At 50.2% G+C, this 13,960-nt stretch overlaps 7 protein-coding genes across 7 annotated transcripts; 3 read left to right on the plus strand and 4 right to left on the minus strand.

The window, feature by feature from the left end:
• Positions 1–1,375: 1,375 nt before the first annotated feature.
• PHATRDRAFT_40651 (predicted protein) lies at positions 1,376–1,684 on the minus strand (the record flags this gene model as incomplete). The annotated part of the gene is made up of 1 exon (XM_002184691.1): positions 1,376–1,684. One exon carries the CDS (start codon positions 1,682–1,684, stop codon positions 1,376–1,378), a length of 309 nt encoding a protein of 102 aa, XP_002184727.1.
• A 756-nt stretch (positions 1,685–2,440) lies between these two features.
• On the minus strand, positions 2,441–3,519 carry PHATRDRAFT_49844 (predicted protein; the record flags this gene model as incomplete). The annotated part of the gene is made up of 1 exon (XM_002184692.1): positions 2,441–3,519. The coding sequence occupies exon 1, from the start codon at positions 3,206–3,208 to the stop codon at positions 2,441–2,443; it is 768 nt and encodes a 255-aa protein (XP_002184728.1). The 5' UTR covers positions 3,209–3,519.
• A 205-nt stretch (positions 3,520–3,724) lies between these two features.
• PHATRDRAFT_30670 (predicted protein) lies at positions 3,725–4,234 on the minus strand. The gene has a single exon (XM_002184693.1). The coding sequence runs from the start codon at positions 4,085–4,087 to the stop codon at positions 3,830–3,832; it is 258 nt and encodes an 85-aa protein (XP_002184729.1). The 5' UTR covers positions 4,088–4,234; the 3' UTR covers positions 3,725–3,829.
• Positions 4,235–6,450: 2,216 nt separating this feature from the next.
• Positions 6,451–8,049, plus strand: PHATRDRAFT_23547 (predicted protein; the record flags this gene model as incomplete). The annotated part of the gene is made up of 1 exon (XM_002184603.1): positions 6,451–8,049. The coding sequence occupies exon 1, from the start codon at positions 6,610–6,612 to the stop codon at positions 8,047–8,049; it is 1,440 nt and encodes a 479-aa protein (XP_002184639.1). The 5' UTR covers positions 6,451–6,609.
• A 514-nt stretch (positions 8,050–8,563) lies between these two features.
• PHATRDRAFT_40656 (predicted protein) lies at positions 8,564–9,091 on the plus strand (the record flags this gene model as incomplete). Its single annotated transcript, XM_002184604.1, has 1 exon — positions 8,564–9,091. The coding sequence occupies one exon, from the start codon at positions 8,564–8,566 to the stop codon at positions 9,089–9,091; it is 528 nt and encodes a 175-aa protein (XP_002184640.1).
• A 253-nt stretch (positions 9,092–9,344) lies between these two features.
• On the minus strand, positions 9,345–10,258 carry PHATRDRAFT_16334 (predicted protein; the record flags this gene model as incomplete). Its single annotated transcript, XM_002184694.1, has 4 exons — positions 9,345–9,590; positions 9,674–9,861; positions 9,901–10,033; positions 10,154–10,258. Coding segments are annotated over 4 exons (672 nt in total), but the record flags the coding sequence as incomplete, so codon positions are not given.
• Positions 10,259–12,890: 2,632 nt separating this feature from the next.
• On the plus strand, positions 12,891–13,577 carry PHATRDRAFT_40658 (predicted protein; the record flags this gene model as incomplete). Its single annotated transcript, XM_002184605.1, has 1 exon — positions 12,891–13,577. The coding sequence occupies one exon, from the start codon at positions 12,891–12,893 to the stop codon at positions 13,575–13,577; it is 687 nt and encodes a 228-aa protein (XP_002184641.1).
• Between the last annotated feature and the right edge of the window lie 383 nt (positions 13,578–13,960).

The following is a 13,960-nucleotide window of genomic DNA, read 5'->3' on the forward strand; positions in this document are numbered from 1 at the left end:
GCACCAGCTTTTACTTGCCCTTTTCATCCCGTGCTGGCGCTCCAAGCCGAAGGGTCGTCTAACAAAATGACCCAGGCAACGCGGGGTATCGAAACAGCTGTTGGAGCAGGCATGGCTCCAGAAGCATTGCTGTAGCCCCATTGCCGTCGCTAGATGTTGACCAGGACTACGCGATGGTATTTCCAAAGCTGGTGAACCGTTTCAATGCACAGGCGGCCACCGCCCTGAAGTCTACCAAAGCAAGCCATTCTCTATCCGGACTGACGAGACTGACTATTAGAAAGCGAGAATGGCTCCAAAAGCACTAGCACAGCTCCCCCACCATCGCCAGGTGTCGCCTCGAGCGCGTGGCCAATAATCGTAGCTTTTTGCGAATAATCGATGTAGTCGCTGACACTATGAAATCCCGGCCGAGGGATGTGGCATTACACCCACAAGGAAATAGGAAACTCAAAGCGAGATAGAGGTTACGCCTCTTTCAAAAGAGAAAGCATATCCTGTATGTGTTTGCATCGCGCCGTGCGGGGACAAGTCAGTCTATACCTTTTCGAGTCGAAATTCATGTGGATAGGAAAGAAATTGAGTGGCTTGATTTGAACCTGACGGCCTACTACGTCTAGCAGTACTAATGGTATTATAACCACTTTCAACCGTAAGCGAGAGGCACGAGAGGTACTTCGTTTTATTACATTGGCGAAAACCTCATACGCGAGTTAATGAGAAAAAGACTCGAATTTCGAAGACGTCCACCTGAGAATCTTGTAGCTAACTCTAAAAATTCGGGTAAATTCTCAAAACAACGAGCTTAAAACGTTGCTGACCGAATGCTGTCTAACGACCGGGCAAAGTGGCAGCTATGGAATGAAAGGACCTTCCAAGATGCACACGTTTCTCTTCAGAAAGAGATGTGTCATTGAACTCCTCTACTTGCAGAAAGGGAAGTGAATAGCCACTAGTAAACCTTCAACCGCTCTACAACAGATAAAGACGTGCATTTGTTCAATTCTTCAAGAATTTATACCTGATGTTAGTAACAACAGTTCGACAAAAAGTTGCTAGCAGTGAAGTAATCCACAAATGGGGGGTTGGTCCAGCCCGTGTACCAAACAATGAAAAAACAATAATTTAGTTGTTGCTCTTCTCCAGGACAGAACTTGAGAACTTTCTGTATTAGTGGTGGAGGGAAAGTGAACTGCTTGTCTTGGACGCACCACACAAGATTTACTTGCTCGCTGCCGCGGTAGATACGGACATCTCCGCCGGAAGTCTTGAGAGCTTTGTCCAACGTTGTCCTTGATCCCTAGTATCTTGTGAAGAATCTGGAGGGTTACGCGCGTACTGTCGCTTTCCTCACGGACACTGGCTATCAACAATCCTAGGCTGCAGGAGGAGCTCCGCCACTAGGGCGCTCAAAATATTGTCTGGTACCCCCCTCTGATAAAGCGCCGCCCGCGATCTCCTCTTCTTCTTCCTCAGTTTCTTCCACTATGCGTAGTGCAGATTCGATGATATCTAGCAATCTCATCCTGGACATGTGAGTGGTTGGATTCGCCATTGGACTTGTTGCGGCACCACCAGACGGCAGGAGCACTTGAGCACCGGATCGACTTGACCGTTGCAACCGTAATGCGCTAAGAGTGTTGGACCCTGTGTCGACGGGAATATTGCGAGGATACGGTTTCATAGTGATACAACAAAATAGCAGGTTCTTGCGTATGTAGGAAGCAATTCGAATCTTGGGCGCTGATCAGGTATGCTGCAGCGAAAGAATTTTGTGGGATACGCGTTGACAAGCCCAAGATGCTGGTGAAACGGAGACGCATTCCATGTTATTGTTTCTTGTCAAGATACTCCAACCGGCATACTTTTTCAGAATACCTGAGCATATATAGAGGCACGCAAGAAAATCAAAAATCAGATTCATGACACTATACTATCGCGTTTTTGAGCGATTGTTATTCTTTGCTGACGCAGGTAATGTACACTGGAGGGCTCCTAAGAGTTATATAGAACGGATTCACGGTTTGAAAGCAACTGAGTACGACAACAAGTGAAAAGTCAGGTGGATCGCACCCACTGTACAATCGTGTGCTTTTACTATGTAAGTTATCCTGTGCCCATGTGTTGTGGAAGTGATGAGCTCAATTCGGATTATGTCCTTGAAGTTAGTCTTGCATAATCGAAAAGTGGCAATTACTTACATCAATTTGGAACAATTCTGACCGGCACTTACTCATCCTTCGCGCGGTGATGGACTTTTTATATTGACCAGGATCAATTTTTGTGGACAAGACCCGTTAATTATTCAAGTGACCTATCGAATATGTCAAAGAACGACAGCCGATTCGTGCTGGTCTACTATTTAAGCAATCAAGTGACAGTGAGGCCTAGAATTACTTCTACCGTCTCTTTTACTAGTCGACTTGAGATGAACGCAAGTCTAGGACTTTTGCGGAGCAATATTGTAGTCTAACTTCATCGAAGACAAGCCTTCATGAATTGGCGAACCATGATCGCTTTCGTTTCCTTGGATCATTTCGAAAACACGGGTCTTTCTGTTATTGTTATCGGTAAAGATGTCAGCCGATTCCGCCATAACTTTGGCAACGTCCGATCTTGTGTTAACAAGCTCGTTGGCGTCGAACGAATCGACAATTGATTTGGCCTCGATGGATTGTCCGTACACGACTCCCCGGAAAATGATATTCTCCTTGGCGGAATCGTTCGTGAGATTACCCGGACGGACGATAGTCGATTGGACTCCCTTGTCCTCCATGGCGGCAATGACGTCATCCGCTTCTTTCTTCGCTTTGGAGTATTCCTTCAAATTTTCTGGCATTTTATCGGGTTGATCACAACCGAGCGCACTCAGTACGATATAATGAGGATGTGCGTTCTCCATCCGTCTAATGGCATTGGCGAACTTGATCGCCCCGTCACGGTCGATTTTGTAAACGTCCTTTCCGCCAGACCCGGCGGCGAAGAAGACGGTCTGGAACCCTTCCAATGCTTTCTGAATTGCGTCCTCGTCCATTTGCACAAAATCCATGTGCACGGCCGTGGCTCCTTGGGATTCGAGTTTCTCCTTGTCTTGCTCCTTTCGGTACGTCGCACTGACAGTGTAGCCTCTTTGGATCAATTCATCGATCAAAATGGATCCGACGCCTCCGGTGCCTCCCACAACGAATGCTTTGCGTGTTTCGGTCATACTAATTTACGGATATCTTTACGGATATATATTTCGGGATATTTCTCACGCAACTTGCTTTTTGTGCAACGGTGCTGGGCGGCGAGATTCGCGGGTGCGGGCGTTCGTAGAGGATCATCGACGCCCAAAGAGGGGATTCGGGGACTTGGCACTGGAACAATCGACCACCGGATTGACCGTGAATCGAGTCGTGATTACCGGTTGGGTCGCTTCGGAAACGAATGAGGTCTACGGACCGAATCCTCCCGGCGTGGCGACGTCCATGAACTCTCTCCCCGCGCGTGAACGGAAGTTGGAAGAAACTAACAGAAACATGATTACCTGCAGCGTGAACGAGGAGGACTCTCTCTCCCTACAACCCGCCTGGAGCAGATTTTGACGAATTGAGGGTTGCCGTCCGTCCATAGTCCAGACCACACCATGCACTCTTTGCAATAGCGTAAAGTCTACCTTGCACGGGCGGAACACCTAAAGTAAGGTGACTCCTAGTAGTCTATCAAGCAAGGAACAGTCACTCGAGACTCTCGTAAACACACTACTAACTGTAAAGGAATAGTGCTTTCCCCGCAACACAAAAAGCCGTACATCTAGCACTCGTTCGAAGCAATCCTGTCTATTTTCTTATTCGGCCACGGTCAATAGTTCGGCATCTTTCTTTTGCACGAGGCTGGTGAGGGCCATGTCTCCTTCGGACTTGAACCGCAAAAACCCAACGAGTGCGTAGGGCGTGGCGTCTCCGGTGGCGACGCCCGTGACGGGATCCACGTTGGCCACGTTGATCTGTACCGATCCGTGGTCTTTACTGGCGATCAGCCGGTTGGTGTAGGAGCATTTGCGCGGGACGTACAAGTCCACGTTGTCACCGGATTCGTTCTGCATATTAAAAAGGTGCGAATGGCGAGATGGACACTATACAAAAGGAAGAAACGAAAGAAAGAAAACGGCCAACGTGTCAGAGACTGCAAGATTTGTAAGTGACACAGGGTTTATGCTCTACGACGACGGGGGTTGAAAGGAATCTTTTTGTTCTACCCAGTCCTTTCTGTTATCTCATGATAATCCCATGGTGAGCACCACGTACCGGTCGAGAGTAGAGGATGGGCTCGGGACGTGACGAGAGAGTCCAGAGCACTTGGCCACTCCAACGAGGCACAAGGGCTGTTGGCTACGCGACGGATGTAGACTTTACGGTGAGTCTACGGTAGGTTGGGTATTCCACTTACCTCTCGTACTACAATCCCGACCACTCTCATACTCGCGGATGTTTCCGTACCAAGGCAAGACGTTCCTTCGTCGGACTCGAAGGAACAGCCGCTGTACGTGCCGAAACGGCCGTCTGTTTGCGTCGGGAAAAGCATACATTTTTCCGGGAAGTGGTTCCTTCCTACCTAGAGGTATACGTGAGAAGGACAGACCAATAGTCGACTTTGTGTGGCATCGATTCCGATTGACAGTGACCTCGTAGATCTCGATGCCCTCGGCGTTTGTGTTAGTCTTCAAGGCCCGTGACCCCACCGAAGTATCTCCCTACTGTATAGTAAGTAATACCATCTTTATCACAGACAAGCCACCAACCTTTACAAAGACGAAACAGAAAAAGTCAGTATTGGATCCTGCTTTGTCAATTTGTAAGCACTTTGTCACTTTGCGTAGTACCACGCTTTCCTTCGTGTCCTTCGTTACAAAGCGAAGACGATGCCGATTACGACGGTCACGTACGAGTGCGGCGTCCCGGACGTGGCCCAGGTTGAGCATTTGGTGCTGCAAGTCGTGGCGACGCTTACCGACGCCACACTCGGACCCATCACGACGACTGTTACGCTCGGGATGACGCAAACCATTACCAACGCTTTTACTCGGGCACGACACGTGGCGTCCGCCGTGGGACTCTGTGGGAGCGTGCGTTTGCTCGCTCACACCATCGCCAACGACGACCAATTCTACACGCATCAGGACGAATGCTGGATCCAAGCGGCGGAACAAACACTCCTGTCCTATCTCGCGCAACGTACGTACCGATCAGAATCGTGTGACAAACAAACTGTTACCGTACCGCTCGGGCCGCACTCTGTGTCTACGTACATATATCCATACGCACGTATAGCGTGCGGGTGGCATTCGTTGCGTGTCTCACACTGGATGTCTCACGTTTCTTGTTTTTTCTTTCATTCTGGACAGAGTCACACGCGGAGGGCGCATCGCAAGCCGCCGTGCTCGAGTTCTGGGAACAGATAGAAACACACTTGATCGCCCACAGTCAAACCTACTTGGTCGGCAGCGCACACGCATCGGTGGCGGACGTAGTACTCGGTCTCATCGTCGCCCACGTGGCCACCGTCGGTAACCTTGCTCTACCACCCCAAACCCACCGATGGTGCCGGACCGTCCTGCATCAACTACACGATCTCGTACGTTTCCGAACCATTCCCGGCTGGATCACCCACGGACTCGTGCCTCTCAATCGGATCGCCCCCTGGTTGACCACCCTGCCCGAAGGCGATGACGTTAGCGGCATATCCATCCTTGCGGCGGCGATTCCGAAACCCGTGCCCACTGCCCCCGCGGTGGCCTCCGTCCCGGTTCCAGCTCCTTCCGAGCCCGCCCCGGTCCCCCCTACAGCACCCACCCCGGTCCCCACTACAACGCTCACCGCCACAATCGCGGACGCCTCGGGCAACGCCATTCTCGAAAAACTTACGGAATTTGCGCTGGAACACGAAGTGTACGATCACAAAGCGTCATCGACGGCGGAAGAACTGGTCGCCAACGTGCCTTTGCCGGACACGGAATCACACACAAAAAATCTTTTTCTCAAGGATAAGAAACACGGACTCTTTCTCGTCACGGTTCGTCCCAACGCGCAGGTTAACACCAAGGAACTTGGCAAGGCCTTGAAACTAGAAGGCAAGACCAATTTGCGTCTCGCCGATGCGGCCATTCTGGATCAAGTACTGCACGTCAAACCCGGCTGTGTCGGACCGCTCTGTATGGCCCTTACCAACCCGGACGACCTCGAAAACAAGGTGACACTTGTTTTGGATCAGGATCTGTTGAGCCAGTTCAGTCACGTTCATTCCCATCCCCTGCGCAACGACCAGTCCGTCAAACTCACACCGGACGCTCTGAAAAGTTATCTCGACCAAGCCAAGGTCACGTACGTGACACTGGAATTTCCTGCCGCCGCTGACGGTGCAGCCCCCACTGGTAAGGCTCCAGCGAATCGCCCACCCGCTACCAAGACGGAAAAAGCTCCAAAAGCTAAACCCGCAGCCACAGCGACCAAATCTGCTGCAGCTCACGAGAAAAAAGGCGGAAAAAAGGGAGAGACACTCCTGGCTTTGCAGTGGAAAAAGTCTGAAAACTTTCCGGCCTGGTATTCGGACGTAATTGTTCTTTCTGAAATGATTTCGTACTACGATATTTCGGGTTGTTATATTTTACGTCCCTGGAGTTACAAAATGTGGGAACTCATCCAGGTTTGGTTCAATGCCAAAATAGAAGACATGGGCGTCGAGAACGCATACTTTCCGCTCTTTGTATCCCAGGACCGACTCGAAAAGGAAAAGGATCACGTGGAGGGGTTCGCCCCGGAAGTTGCTTGGGTCACTCGGTCGGGCGAAGGCGACTTGGCTCGTCCCATTGCCGTCCGTCCTACTTCCGAAACCATCATGTACCCCGCGTACTCGGACTGGATCAAATCGCACCGCGATTTACCCCTCAAACTCAACCAGTGGAGCAACGTGGTGCGGTGGGAATTCAAGTACCCCACTCCATTTTTGCGGACCCGCGAATTTCTGTGGCAAGAAGGACACACGGCGCACGCCACTTTCGAGGACGCGGACGCCACCGTTATGGAAGCGCTTGAGCTTTACCGCGGGGTGTACGAGGATTTATTGGCCGTCCCGGTCGTTCCAGGGTACAAAACGGAAAAGGAAAAGTTCGCCGGTGGCTTCCGCACCACCACGGTGGAAGCCTATATTGCCGGCTCTGGCCGTGCCATTCAAGGTGCCACGTCGCACAATCTCGGACAGAATTTTGGAAAAATGTTTGAAATCAGTTTCCAGAATGAAAAGGGCGAATCGCAAATTCCTTGGCAAACTTCCTGGGGGCTTACCACCCGTACCATTGGTGTGATGGTCATGGTCCACGGTGACGATACCGGCTTGGTCCTGCCACCCCGGGTGGCTCCGTTACAGGTCGTCATTGTTCCCATTATAAGTAAAAAGCTGACTCCGGAACAGGCCGATCCGTATTGCTTGTCCATTTTGGCCGATCTGAAAAAGGCTGGCCTCCGCGCCAAGTACGACGATCGGTCAGCGTACAATCCCGGTTGGAAATACAATCACTGGGAGCAAAAGGGAGTCCCCGTGCGTATTGAGGTCGGCCCCCGCGACATTGAACAAAAGAGCGCTCGGGTAGTCGTGCGGCACAATAGTGACAAAGAGGACCACCCAGTGGAAGGTTTGGGCAGTCTCCTTCGCAACATGATGGACGTGATTCACGACGCCATGTTTACCAAGGCCAAGGATGCGCGCGATGCACATGTGGTCCAAGTGACGGACTGGAAGGACTTTGTCCCGAATTTGGAAAAGAATAATCTCGTCTTGACGCCCTGGTGTGGTGGTGAACACCAAGAATGGGAAGAAACGGTCAAGGAAAAGAGTCGGGCGGAATCGTTACTGGCCCGTGGCGAAGAAGTGGAAGACGAAAAAACCGCCACCAGTGTTGCGGCCAAGACACTGTGTATTCCGTTTGCACAGCCGGAGCTACCAGCTGGGACCAAGTGTATTGCCAGTGGCATGGAGGCAACTTGTTGGGTGTTGTGGGGACGATCCTACTAGTCGGTCTCGCCCTCCACCTAACAATTACCGCGGCGGGGCTTTGGACGAAAGGGACTGGATAGTGTGTATGGTCTTGTAGTTTGAACTTGCAGCTGTCGATGTGGAGAGACTTTTTTAGAGCCCATAGTTTGTGTAGAAAACCCATTCCCAAGTTTGGAGTAACGAATATTGCCAGAATCGTCTAGAGATATAGCACAGTGACAAAAGTCTGCGCCCGTTGACCCTAGTTTATTTGAAGGTCTGTGAGCTGCCCTTCCTCCCCAACCATCCAACATTGGTGTCCGTGCTCTAGCCATTGCCCTCCGATTGGCGAACGTGGAAGGCTGTCTGTCCATCACCACGTTTTGGGGTTTGACAACGAAGAAGCAAGGAAAAGGGTAAAGGTACGAACGCTCCAAAGAAAACGTCGCCTTTGACATTCACCATCACATCACAGCATCCCATTTCTCCCTTCTATAATTTCAGGGGTATCTTCTGCCTAGGGCATCTCTCTTTACGAGTATAGTCGTACATCATGAAAGCACCACTATCCACCACTGTTGTGTTAGCCCTAGGATTACCTACGCTGGTTGCCACGTTTGCCCTTCCGCCACATTTGCTTCGGCCGGGCAGAACTCAGACCCCACCGACACGGTGGCAATCTCCTGGAATTCTGGCGGCGGCGGACGACGACGACAACAGCAGCAGCAACGACGAATCCTCAAATCCACCTCCCACCGCACCCAAGTTGGTCTTGAGTGCGGAGGAAATACAGAAACAATTATCTCAACTCAAGAGCAAATATCCCACTTCGGAAGCCGATTTTTTGGCGGCGGCTCGGGCACGGGCAGCCGCCAAACCTGCATCGGTCCAGCGATCCGCCACGGACGAAGACTGGCAACAAATCGCGCGGGAGAAAAAGGCCCAGATGGGGGAGCTGGACGATTGGGAAAACTCAGCCAAGGAAGCGGGCAATGCGGATTCGCAAATTCTTATTCCACTCGAAATGCAGAACGATGGGGATGGCGAGGATCCCGACGAACCAAAATTGATGCTGTTCTAGCTTCACAATAAAACACTGCATGAAATTTGGTCGGAGAGTCTATCCTGCAATCGCTCAGTCTCGAAAAGAATGTGTTCCAAACATAGAATATTTCAAGTGTTTTTATAGTCAGCAAAACTTGCCAATTTAATTGCCCATAGTTTCCACAGGAGCGTAGGGCTTCTGTTGTTATTTTTCTTCACGAAATAGCTTGTCAAAGTGTCCATACTTATAATACTACGTTCGGGTCCATTGTCTTGGGTACTCTCGCTGCTTAGGGCCACTGGGTCTTTTCCCAGACCTTTTGCAAAATAGGAATTCCACTGGTAACCTGCCACACGAAAAAGGCGATGCCGGTTACGTTAGCTCCAATGTGCACGGTCCGCGCCGTTTCGTTGCCTTTTTGCATGGCGGGGACGCAAGCGTAGGCCAGTGCCCAGAGACAGACGAGTCCAGCACCAGCGTACAAGTGGGGACCAGGAAAAAGTTTTCCCGCCCGCGCGTACGTGTTCAAGGGACCCTGTTGCCGCCATCAGTAAACAGTACAAAAGTGTCAGAGTTTGCGCGTTGGTGCATGTACCACAACTCGTCCTGTTTACGTACCTCGATGGCAAAGGCGGTACCCAAAAAGGCCAAAAGTGCGCCTTGACTAAAGTGTTTGTCTTTGGGCCCGGCAGCGGCGAGTTCTTTGCGTTCGTTCGTGAGCGCCGCAATGTCTTGCTCCGTCGTGAGAGCCGCGGTGAGGACACTGACCTGGTTGCTGTCGTTGGCAGCCCGCGCCTCCGCCAAGGCTTCCGATATCGAACCCGCGCCTCCCAGACTCGGCAAACTCTTTTTGAGAGACGAAATTTCGTCCCCCATGGTACGCTGACGGCGCCACTGGAATCCGAGAATGGCCGTCGAAACACTCAAGGCGAGAAGACTGAACATCATGACGGGATGCAACAAACTTGCCGATTTACCCTGTCCATCACAATACGCACAGCAAAATTTAGTCAGTGTGAATTTGTAGGGAAGACGAAGTACGAAGTTATCGACTACGGGATCCATTATACAACTTGCATGCGACGGGTGGGGGCTTACCTCGAAGAGTCCCCAATCGGGTCCAGCCGCACTCGCAATCTGCGTCGACGCGGCCCAAACACTGGCGGTAAGAGCCGCCGTCTTGGTCGTCGTACCGGCCAGTTGTTCCGTCAATCCGGCGCTGTGATGGACTAGATTGTCGTCCTTATCGTTGTTGGGCGATACCGCCTGTCGCACCGACCGCACTCGACGGTGCTGCGAGGGTCCCAACGCAATCGAAGAAGGCGCAAACGCGGACGCCGTGGAGGCACTGCACGCAAACAACAGAGCCAAAGAGAGACGCATGATTGCAGACAAATATATAATAATACGGGGAACGGTGAAAGTGTAGGAGATCTGTGGATCAGCAATTCACAGTCAATGAATGAGAACCGAACAACAAGATTGGGAGTAGTACGAATGAAATAGGGGCTTCGGGAATCGCTAAGCCTCAAGGCTGTTTATCCGCTAGCTGCCGTAGGTGGTGTCTACCGATCCAGCAACGCCGTTACCCGACGATTTCGTTCGAACTCACACACATCCAAAACCCATCAGCGTTTTGGAACAGCGCAGATCTTTTCCCCTCTATACACAGTGTAGTACGTATCTTTGTCTGGGTACCGCTTGGAGATTCTACGTAGGAAAACCGTGATGCCGTGATGGCAGAACTGTATCGTGCGGAACCAAACGTCAGTGAACACGTCACGGACAGAAAACACTATTTGCTGTGTCGGAAGGATATCCGAGCGTGAATGCTTGTCCCGTGTGAGCTGCCGTCGATCTTCCCGGAAACCTTACCCAAGTGGTTTTTTTGCCCACTGCACCGTTTGTCGGAATGGGCAGCCCATAGCCGCGAATAATAGTATCTGGAGATTGCTAGTCCATCCCATGCTACTGTTATCCTCGACATTGTCGAAAGGTGTACCTGAACATCCTCGGGTGTTAATACAATACCGTCAAAAATGATGGAATGAGACACGCCCAAGCTGATACTTTTCCACCACCAGGGAATCCTCGCGCTGTACACAAGTTGGTCGCGTGGAAGGCACGGGTCCCGGCACCGTTCGCGAGCACGGCGCGGCAAACAATTTTTCTCTCTTCAGAGTGTGGCGAGGACTACCTGTAAGCGCAGTCATTGACTCCCGCAAATTTCGATATCCTTCTTCTGGATACGGTATTTGACCAGGTACATGGTCGAAAACCCATACAGTCCCAGTTACTCTGTTGTTGAGCTTCCAGTTTCGTTATTGGCCAACATACATTTCGAAAATATCAGTAGGTGAGACCAGACAAGCACATACGAGCTTGTCTTTGTTACGTCTTTTACAATACAAGATTTTAGAGGAAAACCGCTATTTCGGCCTCTGCGACATGAAAAAATCGCTATTTCGGCCGAATCTGAAAATTTCTAAGTACTTTTGATTGAGCGCGAAACGGCTTTTAAGTAAAATTAGCAATTAGAAAATAATCCAATGCTTGGTCAATGCTCTGTATATGATATAGCGGAGGTATCGCGCTGGCATGGGTGAGCTGCTTCCAACCCATGACCTACTGCGTCTTTTCTTGTTGTGGTCCAAGCACAGCCCCAAAGACTGAGAGAATTCCTGTACCAGTTCACAGGGGAAAATTGTTCCAGGATACTTGGAATAGAAATCAAGCAACAATGCCAAGGGCAAATTAATGTAATAATGATACAGAATCACTGTCGTTGCAGTGAGAACAAAGCATGGGATTTTTTATGACTATCTGCCAGAAAAGCTTTGGGTCAGGAGTTTGTCATCTCCCCAAGACTTGCCGACAGTGAAATGTCAACCCAATATACATCACTTCATACAGTATGCCAGTACTAGACCTAAGAGAGGGAGTGCGAGAGTCATGAGTTCAGCCTCAATAAGTCCACCAAATGTGTACTCAAACACTGCCACTGTACGGTTTTGCTGCTTGGGAACAGCCATCACAACTGTTGTTGTGCTATAGTCTTCCAATGCCTTTCTAGGCGTCAAAGGAGACTTTCAATTCTTGTGTAACAAGCAAGATTTGTTTCAAAAGCCAATAGTACTTTTTCTTCCAATTTCACGTCTTGTACCATTTCCCATCTTCATCAACTGTAAGGTCATTCATCCCGTTGGCCTACGTAATTTAGCCGTGAGCACTGTCAGTTGCAGCTACTACAAGAAAAGACATTCGCACATTGGCATTCATCAGGCAAAAGACTGGTGGTGTATCCACACTTAATGTGCAATTGCTGTTCAAAACTCCTGGAGTCCTGGCAACAGTTTGTTCTCTCTATGCTTGGGGTAAAGTGTTCACAGTCAACTGCTGTGAGATAGATTGATCGAAGCTTGACGGATTGGAAGCAGCTCATCCATGCCAGCGCGATACCTCCGCTATATCATATACAGAGCATAGACCAAGCATTGGAATAGTTTCTAATTGCTAATTTTACTTAAAAGCCGTTTCGCGCTCAATCAAAAGTACTTAGAAATTTTCAGATTCGGCCGAAATAGCGATTTTTTCATGTCGCAGAGGCCGAAATAGCGGTTTTTCTCGAGATTTTATCATTGTCAACAGCTTCTCCGAAACTCCCTATGTTTTGGCAATCCCTATCCCTAACGGTAGACACATATTTTCGCCTTCCAAGGCTCGTGTTCCTGACTGTGAAGATTGACATGGCGCTCGTCACGAAGAGTATACAGCCTCGAGAAGATTCTCTATTTCCCTTTACAATCTTTCTATCTACTGTTAGCATATTCACATCATGGTAAAGGCGTTACCCCTGTGCTATGTAGGATTCCTGGCGGCGACTACCGGTAGTGGATGTGCTTTCGCACCGCCCTCGGGGACCCCGTTACTTCCCGCTTTCGGACTCGGATCATCTGCGCTCGCCGCATCGACCCTGACCGAGAAGGATGAACTTGTTTTGTCTGTTGTATTGCTGGCACGTACATTAGGTCCCGTGGGGGTCTACAATTCGGAGGAAGAACAGAGCAAGCTGAAACAACTTGCTGATCAGTTGGCCGATTTTTCGGATCCGGCTCCGGCACTAAAAAGTCTATCCGGTCGACACGAGCTAGTCTATTCAGCCGCACCGGGTGGATCCTCCGGAAAATTGTTCGGACCGATATTCGGCAGAGTGACGCAGGAGTTTGTCGACGACTTGACGTTCTTGAATGCCGTCGAAATCGGTCCACTCAAACTGAGTTTACGGGCCGAACGCAAGGTAATGGACGACCGCGTAATTCAAGTCTCTTTCAAAGAGTCTATTGTGAGCGTTTTTGGCAACGAGCTGATCCGGAAAGAAATTGGAGGCGGTGGCACGTGGAAGTATATATTTGCGGGTGTTATGACGGACCCAGCGAGCGGCAAACGAAAGCTACTCCGAGTAATGGAAACGCCCAGTTTGTTCGTGATTGAAGCACCGGTAGAAGAGTCAAGCATTTTGTAGGGGCTCCCCTGGCAAGTCCTTGCCTTCTGAATCGAGTAAGGCGGCATTGTTCTGTCGGCACCAGCCCAGTCATGTGTATCTTGAAACGATGCTGTCACCTAATCTCAAGCTAGCTTCGCTTGAAAACCCACCCATTGTGTCAATTCGTAGAACCGACGTGATCCCTACACGTTTGCCGAAAAAAAGCCTTAGCTGAACGGTTGCTTTCATCGCCTCTATGCTATCTCATTACCAATAGTTTGTACGTGTTGGCCCAAGAAGTATTGGACCAAAATATGAGTCGAACAGGAGTTGCGCTCTTTCACAAGCAAATAGCTTTGAAATTTGAATTGTTCGGACATCGAAATTATGTCGGGTGGCGCTTTGATCGCAAGAAACCAGCC

The sequence above is a fragment of the Phaeodactylum tricornutum genome, chromosome 25 (assembly GCF_000150955.2).
Source record: "Phaeodactylum tricornutum CCAP 1055/1 chromosome 25, whole genome shotgun sequence".
Taxonomy (NCBI): domain Eukaryota; phylum Bacillariophyta; class Bacillariophyceae; order Surirellales; family Neidiaceae; genus Phaeodactylum; species Phaeodactylum tricornutum.

Coding starts and splice junctions, on each gene's coding strand:
- PHATRDRAFT_30670 (XM_002184693.1), bottom strand. CDS start 4,087: ATGCAGAACGAATCCGGTGACAACGTGGACTTGTACGTCCCGCGCAAA.